Genomic DNA, 19,498 nt, shown 5'->3' with positions numbered 1-19,498 from the left:
TTACCCCTGTACTCGGCACTGGTGAGGCCACACCTCGATTCCTGTGTTCAGTTTTGGGCCCCTCACTACAAAAAGGACATTGAATGACTCGAGCGTGTCCAGAGAAGGGCAATGAAGCTGGTGCAGGGTCTGGAGCACAGGTCGTAGGAGGAGCGGCTGAGGGAACTGGGGGTGTTTAGTCTGGAGAAGAGGAGGCTGAGGGGAGACCTCATCGCCCTCTACAGCTACCTGAAAGGAGGCTGCAGAGAGCTGGGGATGAGTCTCTTGAACCAAGTAACAAGCAACAGGACATGAGGTAATGGCCTCAAGTTGTGCCAGGGAAGGTTTAGACTGGATATTAGGAAGCATTTCTTTATTGGGTTGTTAGGCGTTGGAATGGGCTGCCCAGGGAGGTGGTGGAGTCCCCATCCCTGGAGGTGTTTAAGAGTTGGGTTGACATAGCGCTGAGGGATATGGTGTAGTTGGGAACTGTCAGTGTGAGGTTAATGGTTGGACTGGATGATCTTCAAGGTCTTTCCAACCTAGATGATTCTGTGATTCTGTTTTGTATTTACTTGCTAAATTATATTTAACTAGTATTATTCTGTTTATGTGATTATTCTTTCTCTTTCTAGAGTTTTTGCATGGATTTAGATATTTTTGGATAATGTCTGATTTATATCCTTTTCTAACACCCTTTGATAGTTGCCCTTTTGAGGTACACCCATGCTCTCCCCTTACTGCACACCTCGGCTGTGACTTCTAAAACTCAGATAGTTACACTGCTTTGTACCAACATACAGATACTGTGCACTAACCTGATTACCATAAAGAATTTTACCTTAGTCAATACTTTAGCTTAATATGTGGCTGTAAGGAAAAACAAGCAGTGGTACAAAGTCTGTCAGCATCTGTACTATGTCCTTAACCATTTTTAAAGTGGGCATCTTTAAACCTGAATACCTTAACTTTCAAAATTCAGTGTCTCCCTGTAACACTTCACAGTCTGCAACAGTTTCATTCCATGGAAACAAAGATTAACTGCACTTCTGCCAGGGGCAAAATACCTGCTCAAATTACACAAGTGAAAACACTGGACCTGGCAGTTCTCTCAGAATGTCTATCTTCTGCATTCTAAAAAATTCTCATTTTTGTTTGTTTTCTTGTGATAAACTTTCTAGCAATAAAATACAGACTGTGCATTTCAGTTGCATTCCTTTGTAATTGTACTGCCAGTTTCTATCAAGTCAGTAAAATTCATGTCTCTATTTTATACAGTATACTAAGTGAACATAGAAGAAAAAGACAATAATATTAAAAAAAAAGGTGTTTATTGATTGGATCATTCAAATATGCCTATTTTATTATGCTTGATTTCAATGAGACTATGCTACTAGTAAATGTATTCGTGTTCGTAACTGTTTAAATACAATTCCCCTCTCTTGCTTCCAAAGACGACCACCAGAATAAATTTTGTATATTTACATTAAATACATGCTGGTCTGTGGAACAACTTGAGTTTTCAACCAATAAGGTGTAGAATTAATCATATTTGCATAACTTCCCAGTGATTTGCAATTGAACTTGCTAGATTGGGAACCCTTGCAGAAAAGTCATAATCAGATCTGATTATTCTGGGACTTTGTTTATAATTTCTTTTAGGTGCTGGGACATCTTAAAGTTGTCTGTGTCAGCGCACAAACTCAGATTTGATTGCATGCAGGGCTGGATACACTTCCTGTAATTTTTCAGCTTTTATGTTGGCATTAAATCCTTTCCAAAGTTCTCATAAGGCACCAGTTAACATGAGCAGCTCCTGCCAAAGGGTAGGGTTTTAAGGATGATAGAAAATCTAAACTTGTGGGAAAACCATCCCTGACTTGAGATGAAAGACAAAGAAATTCACCAAACAGAGAACAAGTGAAATCAGGCATGCATTACCAGTTCTCACTTCCCGCTCTGCTCCTGGTATGGTCAATGATGAGAGAGTGGCCAGAGGTGTCTCCCCTTACTTGCTTGCTGATCTAACCATCTCCTGGGGTAAAGCCCCTTATTCCCCCTCAGCAATATCATGTTATCAGTGAAAAGAACGGGAGTTGAAAAGAGCCAAGGACTTCAGAGTTGAAATGTTTTTCCTGCTGGTAGCATAAGGAATCCACTTTGGGAAGGATGGGATGAAGAAGCATATATAGAACAAACAGAGCTGCAAAATCTGAAAATGTGACTGAAAACCAGCATTAAAACTACTTACATTTTAGGAAAGGGAGGCCTTCATGCATTTTTGGATTCAAAGGACAGACACTGGTATATCTCTTAAAAGCACAACTTCTACAACATTTTCTGTGTGAAAAAGACAGGCTGTGGTTAGTTTTATGAATCCTTTCCCTAACAGCAGTCCCAGCTCTTACAAAGAATGGTCTGTGAACCCACAGACTAACACATCAGAGCTGAAGGATGGATGGAATAAGTATTTTCAGGAGAGAGATGCCCTTCTGAATAATTTCTCACAAACCAAGGCCAAGGAAAGTTTATCTGCAGCACACAGGAAAAGATGTACTGGAAGCCACAAACAACGGAAGGTTTTCCCATTGCTGCTGTTTTGTTTCCTGAAAAATCTTTAGAAATAACGAGAAAACTGAGGACATCATAGTGTATCTTCTTCACAGTTGGAAGGGGAAGTTCATTTTGGATAGTTTGTGTAGGCAAATAAATACTTTCCCTTAACTTTTGCCAAATCTTGTGCTTGTTTCCTTTAGTGTTCAAGCTCCGAGTTAAACTAAGAAAGGCCCTGAGAAATCAACTCTTAAGAAGTGACCTCATGGCACGTCCCACTTCTAAGAAGAGTGGAAAACATGCCCAAGAGGAGCGGGAGAGAGCAGGAGAGGCACACAATCAGAGAATTAGTATGGTAGAGGCCTGGGAAGGAAACATGATGACTGAGAGCGTTTGCCTGACAGTCAACTCTTGTAACAAGCCTTATGACACGGTTTTGTTGTCATGACGTCAGTATTACATTTCTGGAAGAATGTCGGTAGTTAAAGGGAATCCTATTATTCCCTCATCCCTAAAGCGCCTCCACAGTCCTCTTTAACCCCACCCCCGCAGCTGATTTTTATCCTCCCGTGTGTTTTTCTGATGATTTCCAGTACAGCCTCTACCGAGGACTCCGACTCTTCCCCCCGCAGCGCCACGGGCACTGCCGAGGCCTAGCGGGGAACGGCTGGTGAGCTCGGCTGAGGGGCCCTCGCCTGCCGCCGCCTCTGTCATACGGCAAGTGACAGAAAAAGACCTCGCGCTACGCCATTACGCCTCTGTACGACGTCCGCACATACAAACAACCGAAATAATCTAAGCAAGACGAGGAGAGGCCGCTCGGCACCCCACCCTCCCCCCCGGCCCGCCGCGCAGGCGCACCCCCCCCCCCCCCCCCCAGTCTCGCGGTGGCGGGAAGCGGCCGGCCCACTGCGCGCGCGCGGTGCGGTACCGGCCCCCCCCGTTCCCCGGCGCACTAGGCCGTGACGTCACTCCGGCACCCGCCCTCGCTCGACGCTGTGCCCGGAAGCGTCCGGCCGGGCAGTAGAGCTGATGGAGAAAGGTTCCGGGGCAGGTTTAGTTCCGGGGGCTCCTCCGCATGAACCGCGGCCGCCACCGCCTCGGCAGCAGCAATGATCCCGATCCCGGTGGTGGTGTGCGTGCTGGGGGGCTGGTGCGCCGTCTACCTGGCAGATACGCTGCTCAAGGTGAGGGCTGTGGGCGCAGAGCCGAACGGGAGCCCTCGGCCCCGCGCACGACGGGGCAGGACCGCCGCTGCACCCCTCGCACCGCGCCGGGGCCGCACCGGCAGCCGCATCCCCCCCCACCCCTACCCCGGGCGGCGTCTGGAGTCGCCACCGGGGAGAGGCCTCCCCGCCTCGCCCACCCTCCGAAACACCGGCGCTGCCCACGATCCCCATTTCTCCCTGCCCCGCTTCACACGCAGGCGGAGGTGCCGCTCCCCTGCCCTCAGGCCCGAGCCGGCGGCGCCCGGCCTCTCTGTCATTCGGATGTGACGGCCGGCACGTCAGGCGGGTGCCGGGGGCTCTGCCGGCCGCGCCCGGGGCCCGCCAGGCCGGGAGCGAGCGCGGGAGCGGGGCGGGCGGCGGCGGCGGCCTCCCCGGACGGGCGGCTCCCGCGCCGCAGCTCCGGGGCGGGTGCCAGGGGGGCTGTGCCTGCCCCCGACGCCGCGCTGCCCTGCCTCAGGCTGCTGAGGCGATCCTGCCCCCGAGCGCAAGCCTCCTCCTCCTCAGAGCGGAGCCCTTCGGCCCCACAGGAACCTCGGCGGCTGCTGCGGCGGCGGGGGGCATGGGGGAAGGTTTGCTTCCGCCCATCGCTGGGGTTCAAAGCGCCTCCCAGCCAGCCGCGGGGATTCCGTGTGTGTTACAGGACCGAAGCCGTGAGACCGAGAAGCCCTCTTCTAGTCTGCTTCTTACACAGTTCCGTGGCACCTTAATGTGTTTTCTGGAGCTTAAAATACTCTGTTGAAAAAAACCAAAACAACCCCCCAAACATCTTAATTTATAAGTTTGCTGTGTAGAGTATGTGTTTTATAATGATGACTTTTCTAAAATTACTGGATGTAAAAACGTAACTAATGCATTTTTTTTTTCTTTTGAATGTCAGTTTTACTGAAAAAAAAAGTGAGTTGAGACAGAGCTCAATACAAACACTTTTTAAAGAAATAAACTAATCTTCAGAGAGTTTTGTAAGACCCATCTTTTTTCTGATGGAGAGGGGAAGGTTTGAAAAGAAAATACACCAACAAGGCGTTATTCACTATATCTAGGGATGCATTTGTGAATTGCACAAGTTTCATTAAGTGCTTGGGGTTTTTTTAAAGCTCGAGAGGTATGATTTCTAATAGATTATTGAAATTGCGAAGTATGTATATGCAAAATAGAATGTATGCTGGTTAAATATGAGGAAAAATGAAAGGTTTGATCTGTAGTGATCTTTTTTTTTTTTTTTTTTACATTAACGTTACAGTCCAGGAACTGCATCTGTTTCTGCCAAGTGCAGATATGCGATTTCAAAGTAAAAAACGTTCATTTTTGTCACTCCTGTAAAATGTAGGAAGAAATACAACAAATTTTAGGTGATGAGCAAACTTGGAAAAATAAGGGGCTCCCCCTGCTGCTAATTGTTAGAGAGCAAATGTTGCTCAGTAAATGATTGCCAAATATTAGTCTTTACTGTGTTTTTTATTGTCATTATGTAATTTATCTGAAGATTTTTCAATCTGTTTATTGCATTGAGTGCGTATTAGGTATTTGGAAACAAATGTAGCATTGTTTTGAAACACAGTAGAAGATCAGCTGGATACCAGAAAAACATGCTCCTGACTGTAGTGAGATACACCAAAACCACCAGAAAGGTCAGCCAGCAGGCTGGTTTTCTTTTGACAGTGACTTTGTGTCTGATGAAGACTCTTAAGAGTGTGAAGCAAGTGCTGAATTCAGGTAGTGGACCTGTTGTGCCACAGTGGTGAGACTTGTTTCTGTCTCTGAGATTCTCAAGATCTCTGTCAGCATTAGACCTTAAAGTCATTCTCTTTAGTAAGTAAGAGTAGCCACTGTTTTTCTTGTTACAACCTCTGGTAGAGCTTAGCAGCAGCAAAGGAAGGAAAAAAAAACCCTCATTGTTTGGAGCCAACTCGGTGCCTGATTTATGTTGAAAAAGAAGGGACAATGCCTGGAATGCCATAGCAAGCAAGAGAGTCCAGGAGTTAAAATTTAACTTTGATCTTTTAACTAAAAGTTGACAAAGGTTATTCATTGTCAGCAAGTATGTGGGAACTCTTGGGTTTCAGTAAACTTACTGGTAAATCTCATGTATGTACATCTCGGTAAGTTTCACTGTGAGCACCACAGACAAAATAGAATTTGGATTAAATAACCAGAGTTATATAATTAGGAGACTCAGCGTTTCTTGTTTTATTGCTGGTACTGTAAATCTCCCACCACATTCATAACCCGAGGCTGCTAGCAACCGTAGCTAAAGTCAGTCCCTGCTTAAACCTCAAATCACTTACAAGTTAATTACTCCAAAAGGATGTACAGAGCGTGAGTGAAAAATAATACAGGAGTACTTTTCCATGCATGATCCTGTTGATATTTTTGGCAAGAGAAGGATATGTGCTGTAACTTGCAGTTGGTGTTTATTCTGTAAACTTGCTTAATGTGCAATGCCTCTTGCTCAGTTTGTTTACTTACTGGTTTTGTTCAGATTTCAAACATTTTGTTAGGCAGGCTGATTCTTGGAAAATCTACAATATAGAAGGAATAACTGGGTGTATAAATGCATTTTTGCAGAAATAAATTCACATAATATCTCTAGGGTTACATTATAAGATAGATACCTTCGTGTTAGCAAACTGAAAATATGCCCAATCAAGCTGGGACTTGGAATTTTATGTCCCTCTTGTTGCTCTTCATTGAACCACTGGCCTAAAAGTTTTCACTGCAGCTTGGATCCTACAAAAGGGAATCACTCAGGCAGACCCCTAAATTCCTGCTCCCCGATGTCCTAAATCATCCTGTTTCTTTCAGCCTGAAGGATCAGGAACAAGCGAAGGGTGGAAGGTTGTCCCTCCTTCTGCTATGAGAAATAAAGGATGCATTAGATGCGTTCAGCCAAGGTTAGCCTTCAGCTTTTAAGGTCAGGAAGCTGAAATGGTTCAGAGCTCTTGAACAGATTTTGTCAGCAAAGAAGAATGTTAAGGACCGCTGCTTGCTGGCAGGTATTTATGGAGCTCCTGGAGTATTTAGCAGACGTTCATTATATTGAAGGCCTGCATAAATAAAAAAAGTATTGCTTTTATAGTAAAATTAATATAACAAAGGTCACTTAGAACTCAAAGAAGCAGAGGCAAGGCCTGTGTGAAGGAAGTTTGAAATGAAACATAGGATACCAGCAGACCTCATAGCAGGGTGTGAGGGTGCAGGGGGTAATGTGATCCTTGCTGGGCTCTGGATAGAAGGAGTAAAAGTGCATAGAGCTTTTTAATGTATTTTTCAAAGAGTTGCAGTCATTTAGTGATCATGAATACCATTTACACAACTTATGAGGGAAATGAAAAAGGAAGATGAATTTTGGTACTTTTTTTTCCCTCCCATTTGGCAAATGTATGGTCAGTAATCCCGTATTTCTCATGGAAAACTTCATATTTGTTTATGAACAAATACATAGTATTTGTTAGTACAGTGGGGCTGTGATGTGGTTGAAATGAATTTGTGGCATTTTTAGGGAAAAAGTGGTTTTTGCATGTGATAAAAGGAAAATGTTTTTTAAAGTACCAAATCAATATACCCGTTTAGCTTTATTGTAACAGTATGTGGCTGGTTGTTTGTTGGTTTGGGGTTTTTTGTTGTTGGTGGTGGTGTTTGTTTTTTTTTTTTTCACTCTGTGTGAATGAATAGGATATGTTTACTTAATTCCCCAAAGACAGTTTTTCATATCAGAACTACTTAGTATCATATGTATTTTTGTTCTTAATTATCTGGTAGATTATGTGAGGAGGTCTTTTACTTTGTTTCCTTGGCTTATGCATTGTTAATTGTACAAGTGTAATAAACTTTGTGGTCTTTTCTGTTAAAGCTAGCAAGTGCTAGGTTAGCAAATGCTGATCTGGTTGTGGACACTTAGTGGTGTCACAAGGAGTGCCTAGTTGATTAGGGAATATGCTACAATCAAAATTTCTGTCAGTGCCCTCAGATGACTGAACAAAGTTGTGGCTGAAATCAGTAGGGTGAAGAAGGAGGAAATGACATAGAGATATATAGGCAGAAAGGATAAATGGTATAATAGGTGATACATGAACAATGACCTGAGTAAATGGCTCTCATGTCCTAGAAAAACAGTTACTTGAAATAAATTTCTTCTGTTCAAATTTTGATTAATTCAACAAAATGAGAAAAGCTATAAATATAGTTGTGCAAGATGAGATCCTCACTCCCCACCACACCACAGCAGCAGGACAAGAAAAATGCAAGGAGCTTGGCAAGTTCAAAATTTGTTTAAAGAGCAACGGACGACAGCCAGAAACTTGTGAGGTTCCTCCTGGGGGGAGGAGAAGGGAGCCTGTCATGAACTGCGCATTCCTGATGTCTTCAGTAGGTGCTGCTGCTCACAGGGAAACTTGGGAACAGTGCTCCAGTCCAGACAGCTCCGAAGACTTGTCTGGATTATGTCAGAGACACTTCTGCCTTGGGACCTGCCCCAAATCAGAAGGCTCAAAGCTCTGGTGTGCTTTTTCTGAGCTGTGAGTTCTTCTTTCACCTCCAAGGAAAGCATTCCTTCACTTGAGTTTCTGATACTAGCTTGCATGAAGCAGGCTGAGTAAATCCTATTGAGAATACAAGCACCATGTAATATAAAATAGCAATTGCAAAACTATGTCTATTGGTGTGTAATATTGGATAATAGTGCAGATAACTATTAATCACATTAATAGATCACATTTCTCATGAAGAGAAATCTTTGGAACGACTAAGAAGGCATTCTAGCAGTATGCTGGGAAGTTATCATAGTGAAGTCACTGTTACAATACAGGTTGATAATTTTAAATTCCTTCTGGATTTTTGTTAGTATGATCAAATGTTTCAGAGTCTCTTTGGGCATAGTCTTTGCATTTGAAAATTAGACCTAATTTTTACCCTTACTAAAGGGTATCCACAGTACTGATCCATATCTTGCTAGTAGTAGAAATGCTTTTTTTTCAACTGAAGCCAAAATAAGTAGTTTTCTTTATTGCAGTTTTTAAAATTTTTACTGGAATATAGTGGTACATTGAAAAAATACCATAAACAGTTCGGTCTTTAGCCTTCTAACCAGAAAGTTAAAAACGGCTGAAAGTGATTTAACACTTGAAAAAAATGATATAACACTGGTTACCCAATCCCTCTTGCAATCCTAGAACCATTGTGATTTACATCAAAACAGTGCCATAATTTTTTCATATTACGTGTCACACCTACCTATATGTCAAAATGCAAATAATGTGCAGGATGTTTACCTAAAGTTATACATCCTTTTTTAATAAACAGATCACATTTACTGCTTGGTCACATAACACAAAATCTTCCTAGAAATTTTTGGTCAAACTAATTTTCCATTATTTTTCAGTCATCCAACTCTCTGAAGGCATCTTATGAAGACTGGCTGCTGACATATGGCTTGAGCATCTCTCCTTTTCACATGCGATGGCAAACAGCTCTCTTCAACCGCCAGTTCTACAACTGGGGAAGATGGAAACCCAGATTTCTGTATTTATGGTATAAATTCAGGATTTTTTTATTTCTGTTAAATGCAGAGTCAGAAAGTTAATCACATCTGTGCCTTTCAGCCTTAAAAGTGCAATGAGTAGACATGGTTATTTCACTAGGCTAATGATAAAACCAAATTAGCAAGGTTGCCTTAATTGTATATGTGAAAGTATAAGTCTTTCTCCTCTGCTAAAAAATACATAGCTGTAATATAGCTTGCATATGGACATGCTATTAAATTAGAAATCTGTAAACTATTTTTATGTATGGTTTGAACTATATATAGTTCTTAAGAGTAGAGCTATTATATGTAATACTGCATGCAGAAATCTGAAAACAGCTTCTCATATCCTGGATCTGTCCATCACTGTACACTGAGCTGTCCCCTGATCACTAGTTTACAAAGTATTCAAAGACAGTTGTGTCCCTGTTGTCAATCATTGCCCACACATTTAGCAACTATACCTGATCAGAAAAACATTGTTTACCTTCTGTCTTTTATCTGCATGCACTTTTCCCTACTAAGATTGCACAAACTGCTGGGAATGGATAAATAAGCAGGGTGGTTAGTATGGGTGCTCCTGGACTGGTTTAGAAAGCATTGGTCAGTTGCCTTCCTAGCATTACTTTATATCTGCTCTGTAAATAGCATATGAGTAAGGTCTGAATTTCTTTTCCTTTGCTGTATTGCTACCCTCAGAGAGATAGTAATAAAAGAGATCTAGTTCATATTGGTTTCTCTCATATGTAATGATTTTACTATTTTGGTCTGAAATAGTTCTATATCAATCACAGTTTTTTTAATGTGTATAATTTATTACAGCATAATGTTTCCACCAGTCTCTTTAATTAACATTACAATTACATGTTGCTTAAAATGAATCCACTAATTTCCATTGAGCTTCATTAAGGATGGTAAGAGAACAGTTATGCTCTTGTGAGAGGAAGAAGGACTGGTAGTGAATTGAAGTGTTTTAGCTAGAAAAGAAACTTCATCACATCCTTCAACTATTGGACAGTGTAAAATAATAATAATGCTGAATAAAAATTCACCACTTAGGTGGACTGACATAAGCTGAAATTTTCAACACTGATTTTAGTGAAAAATAAATTGGTGAGAAGAACAATGTGTTTTAAGTAATTGATTTACATCTAGTCTTGCAGTTGCACCTTTTAGATGTTCTTCTTTAAAAAAGGTTGAGTCTCATTTATTGTTCTTTAGCATTTTTTATTGTTTGTGAGGAAAATTTAAACTTTACTGAAAAAGCTTATTTAAGTAAATATGGATGATACCCCATCATTTGATCCAGGTCTCTAAATATGTGATAGTGTGGCGCAATGTGGTAAACTATACATTGTTAGTTATGTTTTTACATTCATAGCTATGGCAAGTTACATGCATTGGGTAACTGAATAAAATTCAGAATATGTAAGAACAACATAAAAATATTTGAAAATTAATTATGATGTGGTTTGGATGTAACACATTTACTAAACAGGGAAAATATTATATGATATTAGTGTTATTAGTGTATGTGATTATTGTTGCTAGTTTCCTTTAGCTAATATTTTTAGACTGGATTATTGATACAGGAATGGTAGCAGCATCATGTAAGTTTTGCCCTATGAGTTTTGTGTACTAAGTTGTGCTAAAGCAGTTACACATCCAGAAAATGTACACTATTTGCTTCTCTTTGTAGGTTCAGCATAGGAATGGTGTTTGGTATACTTGCCATGTTTGGCTCTGTTATTCTTCTCGGAAAGACACTGATGCAAACCCTGACACAGATGCTCACCGAGGCACCAAAAGCCCAGAATGATCGTATGCTGCAAGTTGTGGTAAGTGTTCTCTCCTCAGGTCTTTATTTGAGAGTTGTGAACTGATCTTAACCAGCTTCTTTAATGGGGTATGTGATGCTTTAATCCTCCCAGAACAGCCTAACTCCTCATACTCCTCTACATAAAAGTTTGCTGGTTTGTTATCAGCCTTAAAAATAGGGAGTGGAGGTAGTAAAAGGAGGAAGACAAATAAAGGCAAACGTGGAAAAGTTTATATTAAAAATTCTCAGGAGTGGGAATTGGCTAGTAATGTTGAAAAGCCCTAAATTATCACAGTACTAAGAATACAAAACAGCTAAGAATTTGCCTCCTCTGAGCTGTGCAATGTAGAGGCACTGGCGGCCTTAAAGTTTGCAAAGCACATCCATAACCCAGAAGAAGAGAGGAGTTCTATTTCATTTATTAGCATACAGAACATCAGTGGAAAAGGAAAAAAGCATGAAGAGCTTTGTGTGATAGTGTAAGCAACAATTCATTAGTGAGGAGATGGCATATTTTTTGATTGTTCAAGGACTCATGCCTTAATTTACAGTATGAAATTGAAAGTGCTGTTTCTGGTAGTATCCAGTCAAAGGCCTAATAACAGTGTATTTAATTGTTTTTGTGGATTTCTGATGCTGGACAGTATATTGTATGTGTTAGAAAGGAATGTATTTCACAGAATAAGAGAGATTGTGAATACTGTCTTTTTTTGTCTCTACACAAAGTAATGGCAGAACTGACATTGCCTTACAGCAGTTTTAACCTGAAAGGATCCCTAGCCACTCTTACTTCCCCAAGAGTGCTATCAGGCTAGAATGTATGGTTGTTTTCCAGAAATGCAGATTGCCCTGACTTCTGCTGCATGGCTTAGAGCAGGGATGCCCAACGGTTTTAGTACTCAGCTAGTCTAGTGAACAGAAGTTGGGAATTCTGTGCTGCCATGATAGGCCCTCCCATAAGTGCTAAACTGACTGCATGCAGCTAGACGTAAAAAATTGCATGGGTGCAGGAAGCCTAATCATTAGCACGTGCCATACACTCAGTGCCTTTGGGACGGTTTGGGTCTGTTTCACACACGCAGGGCGAATATGGCAAATGTAGTGTGTGTTGACAGAAGCAGGCAACAAGTTCTCTGGGAGAGAACTGGCAGGTACTGCCACAGCAGTCACCTGATTCACAGCCTGCTCCTGAATTGTCTTCAGAAGCAGACAGGATGAGCAGTCTGTGTGTCCGGTAGAGCACAAGTTGAACATGAAACAGAAAATTTTTAATTTACATGCGAACAGGATCTATCCTAAGCATGTCTGTCCGTTACATTCTGGAGTAAGAAGAGCCTCCTTGACGTCTTCATTTTCTGAGATCATTAAATGGATCTATCCACTTTTGTGACAACAGAGGAAAGTGGTCATTTGCAATATATTACTCTTTGGAGAAAATAACTTAGGGGCAACCAAAGTAAAGATGAGTCTTTGGAATTAATCTTGTGTGAATTGGAACTATAAAAGCAGAAATCTAGGATAATATTCACACTTTTAATGTGGACTTGATTTCTCTGTGACTGCATACTGGCAATATCACTGCTTTCAAACCAAGGACAGACTGGCACTGAAAAAGATGTAATATATAGGGATAAAGTAATGCAATGTATGGGGATAAGGTTACTTCTAAGTTAACTTGTGGTTCTCTTTCTTTCCTACCTCATTCATTCATTTCTGAATGGTCCCCATTGTATAATTCTGCCTTTAAAGAGTTCAGAATTCTTTCTGAGGGGAATGTGCTGGCATAAGTTGACACAATGAAGTGATCCATGTGTTGTTGCAAAGAGATGAAGAACAAGTCAAGAGAACCTTCTCCTCATTTAAATTAGTTATTTGGTTTTGACTGCCTGAAAGAGTGTGAGTGATTTTTTTTTTTAAAAAAACAACTTTTTTTTAACTCAACTTTGGCCTGTGCCATAAATCTGTTTAGCCTTTAACCTCTGGCTATGGAGAGAGGGAGATACAGTTCTGCTTATGTTTTATTGATTAAGATTTTTGTTCTCTGCCTCTTTTGTTCAGTCATGTACTTTATTTAAAATGCCCATCTGTAGCTGTTTTTCTTCAGCTGCCTCCTCTTGTGTTGATTTCCCACGAAATTGTGAAAGCAGCAGTTCAGTTACTAGCAAAGGGTCTTCTTTTACTAAGGGCATTTCCGGAAGACCATAAACTGTAAGGTGACACTGCTTATTAACAAAATATTGCTATTGATTTCAGAACCTTTCATGAGAGTTAGCTTCCCTTTTAGGTGAATCTTAAACTAGCTTCTTTGACATGGAGTCTGAAAGCATCCATTGCTGTGTTCTAACAGGTCATAGTGGGATTAAGATGGCAACTCTTGCTATTGCTGACTGTCCTCCCACGTGCCCGGAGCAGAGGGCCACTGGCAACGCCAGTTAACTGATGCATTAGTGCCCCCAGCTGATGCTGTAAGACAAGCAGTGGATGCTTAATGGATGAAGAGCAGCTGTCTTCATACAGTGACGTACAATAGTTGTGCCAGTTGTACTGTCTTGGTCATGATCACACTCTGGACAGAATTTTTGAAGTGATTCAGTTTAACAGTAATGAAAACAGTCTTTTGAATGATTTATTTTAGCTAGACTGTCTCACCAACCTACTGTAGAGTTCTGCTGCATGGGTAGGTGAATGCATATAATTGAGAAATGTACAGAACTGAATGAAGTTAGAATAAAACAGGATCTGCAGCCTTTTGTGTCCCACAGGGGTAGTTCTTAGAGAGTCCTGTAGACAGGCCAGGAATTTTTGCCATTAGCATCTCTTTTCTGTCACTGGATTGCAATTCAAGTTGTGTTCACATCAGTTGTTAGTGACTATAGTGAAGGGCACCCCGCCTTGAGCTGGCAGAGCTGTGGAGCAGCCATAACTGTCCCAGAGCAAGCAACAGAAGTGGCCTTATCATGCCACTGCTGTGCGGCAGCTGAGCAGGGGTAGGAACCGAGCAGGAGGAAAGGGGATGGTTCCTCATTCTCTGACTCGTGACTGCTTTGAAGCCCATCTGGAAGCAGTCGGTGTCTCGTGACTAGTGCAACAAAGGACTTGGTCAGTGGTGGGAATCCACAGCAACAGGAGGAATCTGAGAGGCCTGCATATTATGTATGCATATTATGCATATTACATAAATTAAAATAGTATACTCATTTCAAGTGCTTTTTTTTTAAAAGCTAAATTGCTGCATGTAAACTGCCAAAACTTGAACAATAGATGAAAGTTACTCTTTTATTTGACCTTGTAAATTTGAGATAGTCTTCTGAATTGAATAGGCAGAGAGAAGGGAGACTGATAGTTCCAGTTGTAAGCTTATTTTTTTAACTTTTAGGGCTAATGGTGTTTTAAGTGCCATACAGTTTTTAATTTTTTTTTTTACATGGCTGGCTGCAGGAGATTGTAAACGAATGCTCACAGTTGCCAAGCCTGTTTCGTTTGAGTGAAAGTCTGTATACATTTTTATAAACTTCTTGAGCCTAATATAGAGTAGGACACATTTGGTCAGGGCTGTGGGGAATAAGTAGGGCAGGGAGAAGGCTTTTGCACCTGGAGAGCTTTTCAACCTTCAACAAAATAATATATATTTTAAAATACATTGAGTAAACTGGAAGAAGAGGTACAAACTGATAGTGCTGTGTTGGAATGGCCCGTTCTGTTGCGGGTCTGGAGAAGCTGAGTGAGAACAGCAAGTTTAGGGGCAGAATGATTCATCTTTGTACCTCTTGGTTTCTTCCTCTGTTTTGTTTTGTTGTCATGCCCACATCAACAGGTGCCTGGTGTAAATTTGCCTGTCAGCCAGCTGACCTATTTCTTCTCTGCAATCCTCATCAGTGGTGTGATACATGAAGTCGGCCATGGGGTGGCAGCTATTCGGTAATACAAATTACTTTTCTCTTCCTATGTGCTAACAAAGCCTAATATTCCAGAGCATTTACTTACAGGTGAATGTTGTTAGCACTGCTTTGCTTTATCTCGAGAGTCTGTCCATTCTGTATTTCATTGCTTCCTTAGATTTTAAGTTTAGAAGGATGTACAATTAAGGATAGAGTTTTAATATAGTGTCTATTCTACAGATTCTGAGAAAGGACTTCTACTTTGTAAATATACCATGCTGCATCGGGTTTAAAATAATACTTCTTTTAAGTGGTCCTGTTTTTCACACAGCAATTGTATTTCTGCTGCTGTGGCACTTGAAGAGGGCCCATGCGCTATTGCACAATGGCACTTTAACATTTTAAAAATGGATTTCTTTAAACATAGCTTTTAACAGCCTGAAACAGTAACTCAGTCAAATGTGATTTGCCCCCATTAATCTAAGCAATGTGTTAATTTTGATCAAAGGTGATATTTTTAATGTCACCTAACTATGATTGCTTCACAGAAATGTTATTTGACATGGTTAGGCATTACTGTTAAATCACACTCTAGTATAAGAGGGTTAAGCTGTGGTTACTGGAACTGACATTCAGGTGTCCTCAGCATTTCTTCTGGACATCATCATCTGACCTATGAGCATAAAGCCCTAAGCTGTTTCTCTGATTTTCCTGAGTGTAGGTAGTTATGACTGCATCTTAACACATTACAACCTTTTTTATAACCCAAAAATTCTCAATTAAAGGGATGATTTGGGATCCTCTCTGCTTCTCATGCTCTGTGTTTCAGCTTTTTTCCTCTAAATACCCACAGGGATTTTTCTGTGGAGGATGAAGCTCTTGCTTTTTCTTATCCCACCACAGGAAGAAGCCACAAAATTTTCTTTCTCTTACAGTGCCTTCACATGCTGCTGGCTAACTGCAGAGAAGCCACAAGTAACTATAGAGCTCTTTTTAACCAGAATGAGTAATTCTTATACCTTAGGTGTGATATCTTCACTCAGGATCTGGAGCAAAGGCTCTGAATATTCAAGTTTGGGTTATGTTTTTGTCAAAAAATTGATTCCCAGCTATTTCCAGGGGTAAAATTAGTTTGTCTAAGTACATTGGTGCTGCTGTTTTCTGCTTGACTGTTTTTTTTTTTTCCCCCCCCCCCTAGCACAGGTTGGGTCTGTAGTGCTGTTAGGGTCAATCCTCAGGATTTAGGCTTTATTAAATAGCTGTGCTGTGTGCAAATTTTATTATTCTGTCAAATTTGACTCCCTGAAATCCAATACACTTTTGCCAACTTCAATTCAAGTTAGTAGAGCTTAAAATATTAGCTTAGTCAAGGTTTGTGCCAAAAAAGCCTTTGTCTTCTTCCCTCTGTATCTCCTACCCAAGTAATAAAATCATGTATAGGCATTAGACTGCCTATTACTAATTGGTAGCAAGGGTAGGTCTGATGAATTAACTCCAGGGAATTAATGTATTACTTCATCCTGATTAATTTTGTATAATTCTGTGTCTTCTTTTATTGTATATGCACAATAAATAAGTAAATATAAGTAAATAATGTGCCTAGTGTACTGTCTCAGTAAAGATATGGGATTAACTGATCTCTGCCTGGTTTGCCTTGGAACATGATTGTCTTAGAATAATAATTGGAATGTAATTGTCTTGGAACATGGGTGTCATGCCTCCCTTATGAAATTTCTAGTTTCATAAAATCTTTACATAGTTATTCCAAAAAGTGCCATTTAAAAGCCATTGTAAAACCTCTGGGGAAAAAAAAAAAAAACCAAACCCAAACAACCTGTATGATAGTGTCAGCTACTAATATATTTAAATAACATTTATGCTTTTAACTTTTTCACTAGTTTTCATTTTTTCAGATGAGATTTCCCTCATTTTTTGTTAAGTTTACAATTTATTTTAAATTTCATTTAGGAGAAACAGAGAATTGATAAATTCCAGAAATCTGTAAATGTTTATTTAAAAGGAAAGTGATCGCTTCTTCCAGCTAATTTTTCATAGAGTAGTTTGAAACTGCTTCCTACAGGCTGACATTTTTTATGTTAAAAAAAACCCCAAATGTTAAAATATATGTTGACTTTAAAATATTGGGGTTTTTTTAAGTATTTTATGTGTTACTGTTACCAGAAGACAGAAAAAAAGTTGTATTTATCACTTATTTTTTACCAGGCTCACAAATGTGTACTGCTTAGAAGTGGCAACTACTGCAGAAAACATCCTTTAGTTTAATTATCTTTCAGTTATTCACACTACAAAAAATAAGTTAGTTTTATAATTATAACTTTAATTATTCTCATTGTCAAAAGGTGTACAATGTAGAATCTCTCAGTTTTTCATTTGTTTGTTTACAGTAACACCACTTTGTTTTTCTTCTCTTTAAGAGAACAAGTGCGATTTAATGGATTTGGGATTTTTATCTTCATTGTCTATCCTGGAGCATTTGTTGACCTCTTCACAACCCACTTGCAACTGATATCTCCAGTCCAGCAACTAAGGATATTTTGTGCAGGTAATAGTTTGTGCTTTTTTATTAAATCTTTACTTAGCACAGTTACTTATTCTACAGACATCATTTGTGAATCCTTGATGGATGGATGAAGAAGTACAAAAGCTTCCCTTTACCTAAAGGAGATCCTTCTGTTCTGAACATAAATCGCATTTTCAACAAATCATTTGATCATTACTGTCCATGTTGTGCTGTTTTCTGGAGAAGAGATGTCAGTTTCTAGGAGCTTAAATGAGTGCCAGTTTCCTGTCATGAAAAACATTATTATATTCTAGATCTGATTTGGAATAATTGTGCTTAAGAAATTCCAGTTGTGTGGTTGGGTAAAAAAATGTGGTTTCTGACCTTCCTCTCTCACTAGAAAAAGCTCTTACACAAGCCCAGGTGCAGAAGTTCCTTCTTTTTTTTTTTTTTCCATATTGTATGGCCTAAGTAGCAGAACCTTGGAGCACACAAGCTGGAAAATACTCAGTCAGAAAAGACTGGTGGTATGAGAACATGACTTGCTGTCACAGGAGAGCACCCTTGAGCAATTTGCTACCATTTTCTGTAGTAGAAGCAATCTATTATGTGATTTCTCAATAGTATTGTGAGCGATTTTCAGTGATGTGCGAGTTATGTTATTATGCAGGTCACTGTGTTTTGATGTTGCCATCAGGAGGAAGTAAAAGCTAAAGCACAAACATCCAAAGAGAATCACAGCTATGGCTCCAAATAACCTCCAAATGTTTTTGATTTGATGGGGTTTTTTTAAATCTCTGACTACTGGCAAGTAAGGCCCTGTTGCTGTGGCAAGTTAGACTGAGACTGAGTTATGCTACCTGAATCACTTGTATTATTGATTTCTAGAGACAAAGGTGGTTCCCAAACTGCTGAAATAAAGATAGAAAAGTTAACATCTTGGTTTAGTTCTTGATACTGATGTTTTTCTATTGCAGGGGACAGTAAGATAGCAGTCAACCTGTTGTAATGTTTAGAAATCAACATTGTTTCTTGAATGTTGTAACTAAAACATTATATAGAGGCTTTTAGGCTGGACATACAGAAGCCTTTAGCAAAGCATATTTTCAAGCTTTCATAAATCAAGTAAATGACAATAAATGTTAGGTAAGTAAAAATATCTATATTACAAATACCATAATGACCCAAATTATTCACTGCAATAGGCTAACTTTTATGAAGCCCTGTTTCTCAAATTAATCAATTTCCATTTCCAGCTACTGTGAACAGAACTGAAAGAGAAGACACTGATTTTCAAAATGGTTTCTTACATACATTCCTGAAAAATAATCTAGAAAAATAAGATTATAAGCTGTAATAGAAAATAATTGCTTGCATATTTTTAATGAAAAGCAAACATCTATAATTTTTTTTTTTCAGGTTTAGTGGGAAACGTGAAATAGGGAATACAGGGTAGGAACAAATGTTGCAGGACTGGTTAGCATCAATGGCTTGTTATCAGTTAGATAGAACAAATATATTCTTTTTTTTCCAGCTAATGATAGGTATATTTCAGAACTAGGATGTTTGATAATGATAAAATGTGTAAACTTGACTCAGTTTTTCTTAATTGTCAGAGCAAATGAATGGACCTATTCTCAGTGTTCGGGAGATCTGAATTTACAGAGATATGCTTTCAGATTTTTTTACAGCAGCTGAGTAAAACAGCTAGAGTAGAAAACAACACCGAATATTCCTTTTGTAGCCCACCTATGGAGATTAAAGAGTATATTTGTTGTACAGCAGATGGCATCATGAGTTCAAGAATAGTGAATGAGCGTTCTTGTAAGACTTGTGATATTTTTAGCATTAATTCTATGCCTAGTAAATGAAAAGTGCTCCTGTGAAACACTTTCTTATAATTAGTTCAAATATTCATATTATTTTTGAGATCCTTTTTAATACATTTAGTCTTGTCTTTAACAGAAAAAAGGAGTTAAAGATTTTCAGAACATTATTTTA

General features: G+C 39.8%; 1 protein-coding gene across 2 annotated transcripts in view; it reads left to right on the top strand.

Moving 5' to 3' along the window:
- The first annotated feature begins 3,568 nt into the window (after nt 1-3,568).
- Nucleotides 3,569-19,498, top strand: part of MBTPS2 (membrane bound transcription factor peptidase, site 2) — a 32,543-nt gene continuing 16,613 nt past the window's right edge. For both annotated transcript variants that reach the window (XM_074905955.1, XM_074905952.1), the window contains exons 1-5: nt 3,569-3,719; nt 9,139-9,287; nt 10,979-11,117; nt 14,913-15,016; nt 17,412-17,539. In XM_074905955.1, coding sequence (XP_074762056.1) covers nt 3,645-3,719; nt 9,139-9,287; nt 10,979-11,117; nt 14,913-15,016; nt 17,412-17,539 — 595 coding nt within the window. In that variant the 5' untranslated portion in view covers nt 3,569-3,644. The remainder of the gene's footprint in view (nt 3,720-9,138; nt 9,288-10,978; nt 11,118-14,912; nt 15,017-17,411; nt 17,540-19,498) is intronic.

The sequence above is a fragment of the Athene noctua genome, chromosome 1, assembly GCF_965140245.1.
Source record: "Athene noctua chromosome 1, bAthNoc1.hap1.1, whole genome shotgun sequence".
Taxonomy (NCBI): domain Eukaryota; kingdom Metazoa; phylum Chordata; class Aves; order Strigiformes; family Strigidae; genus Athene; species Athene noctua.
This window is presented reverse-complemented; position numbering and strand designations above follow the sequence as displayed.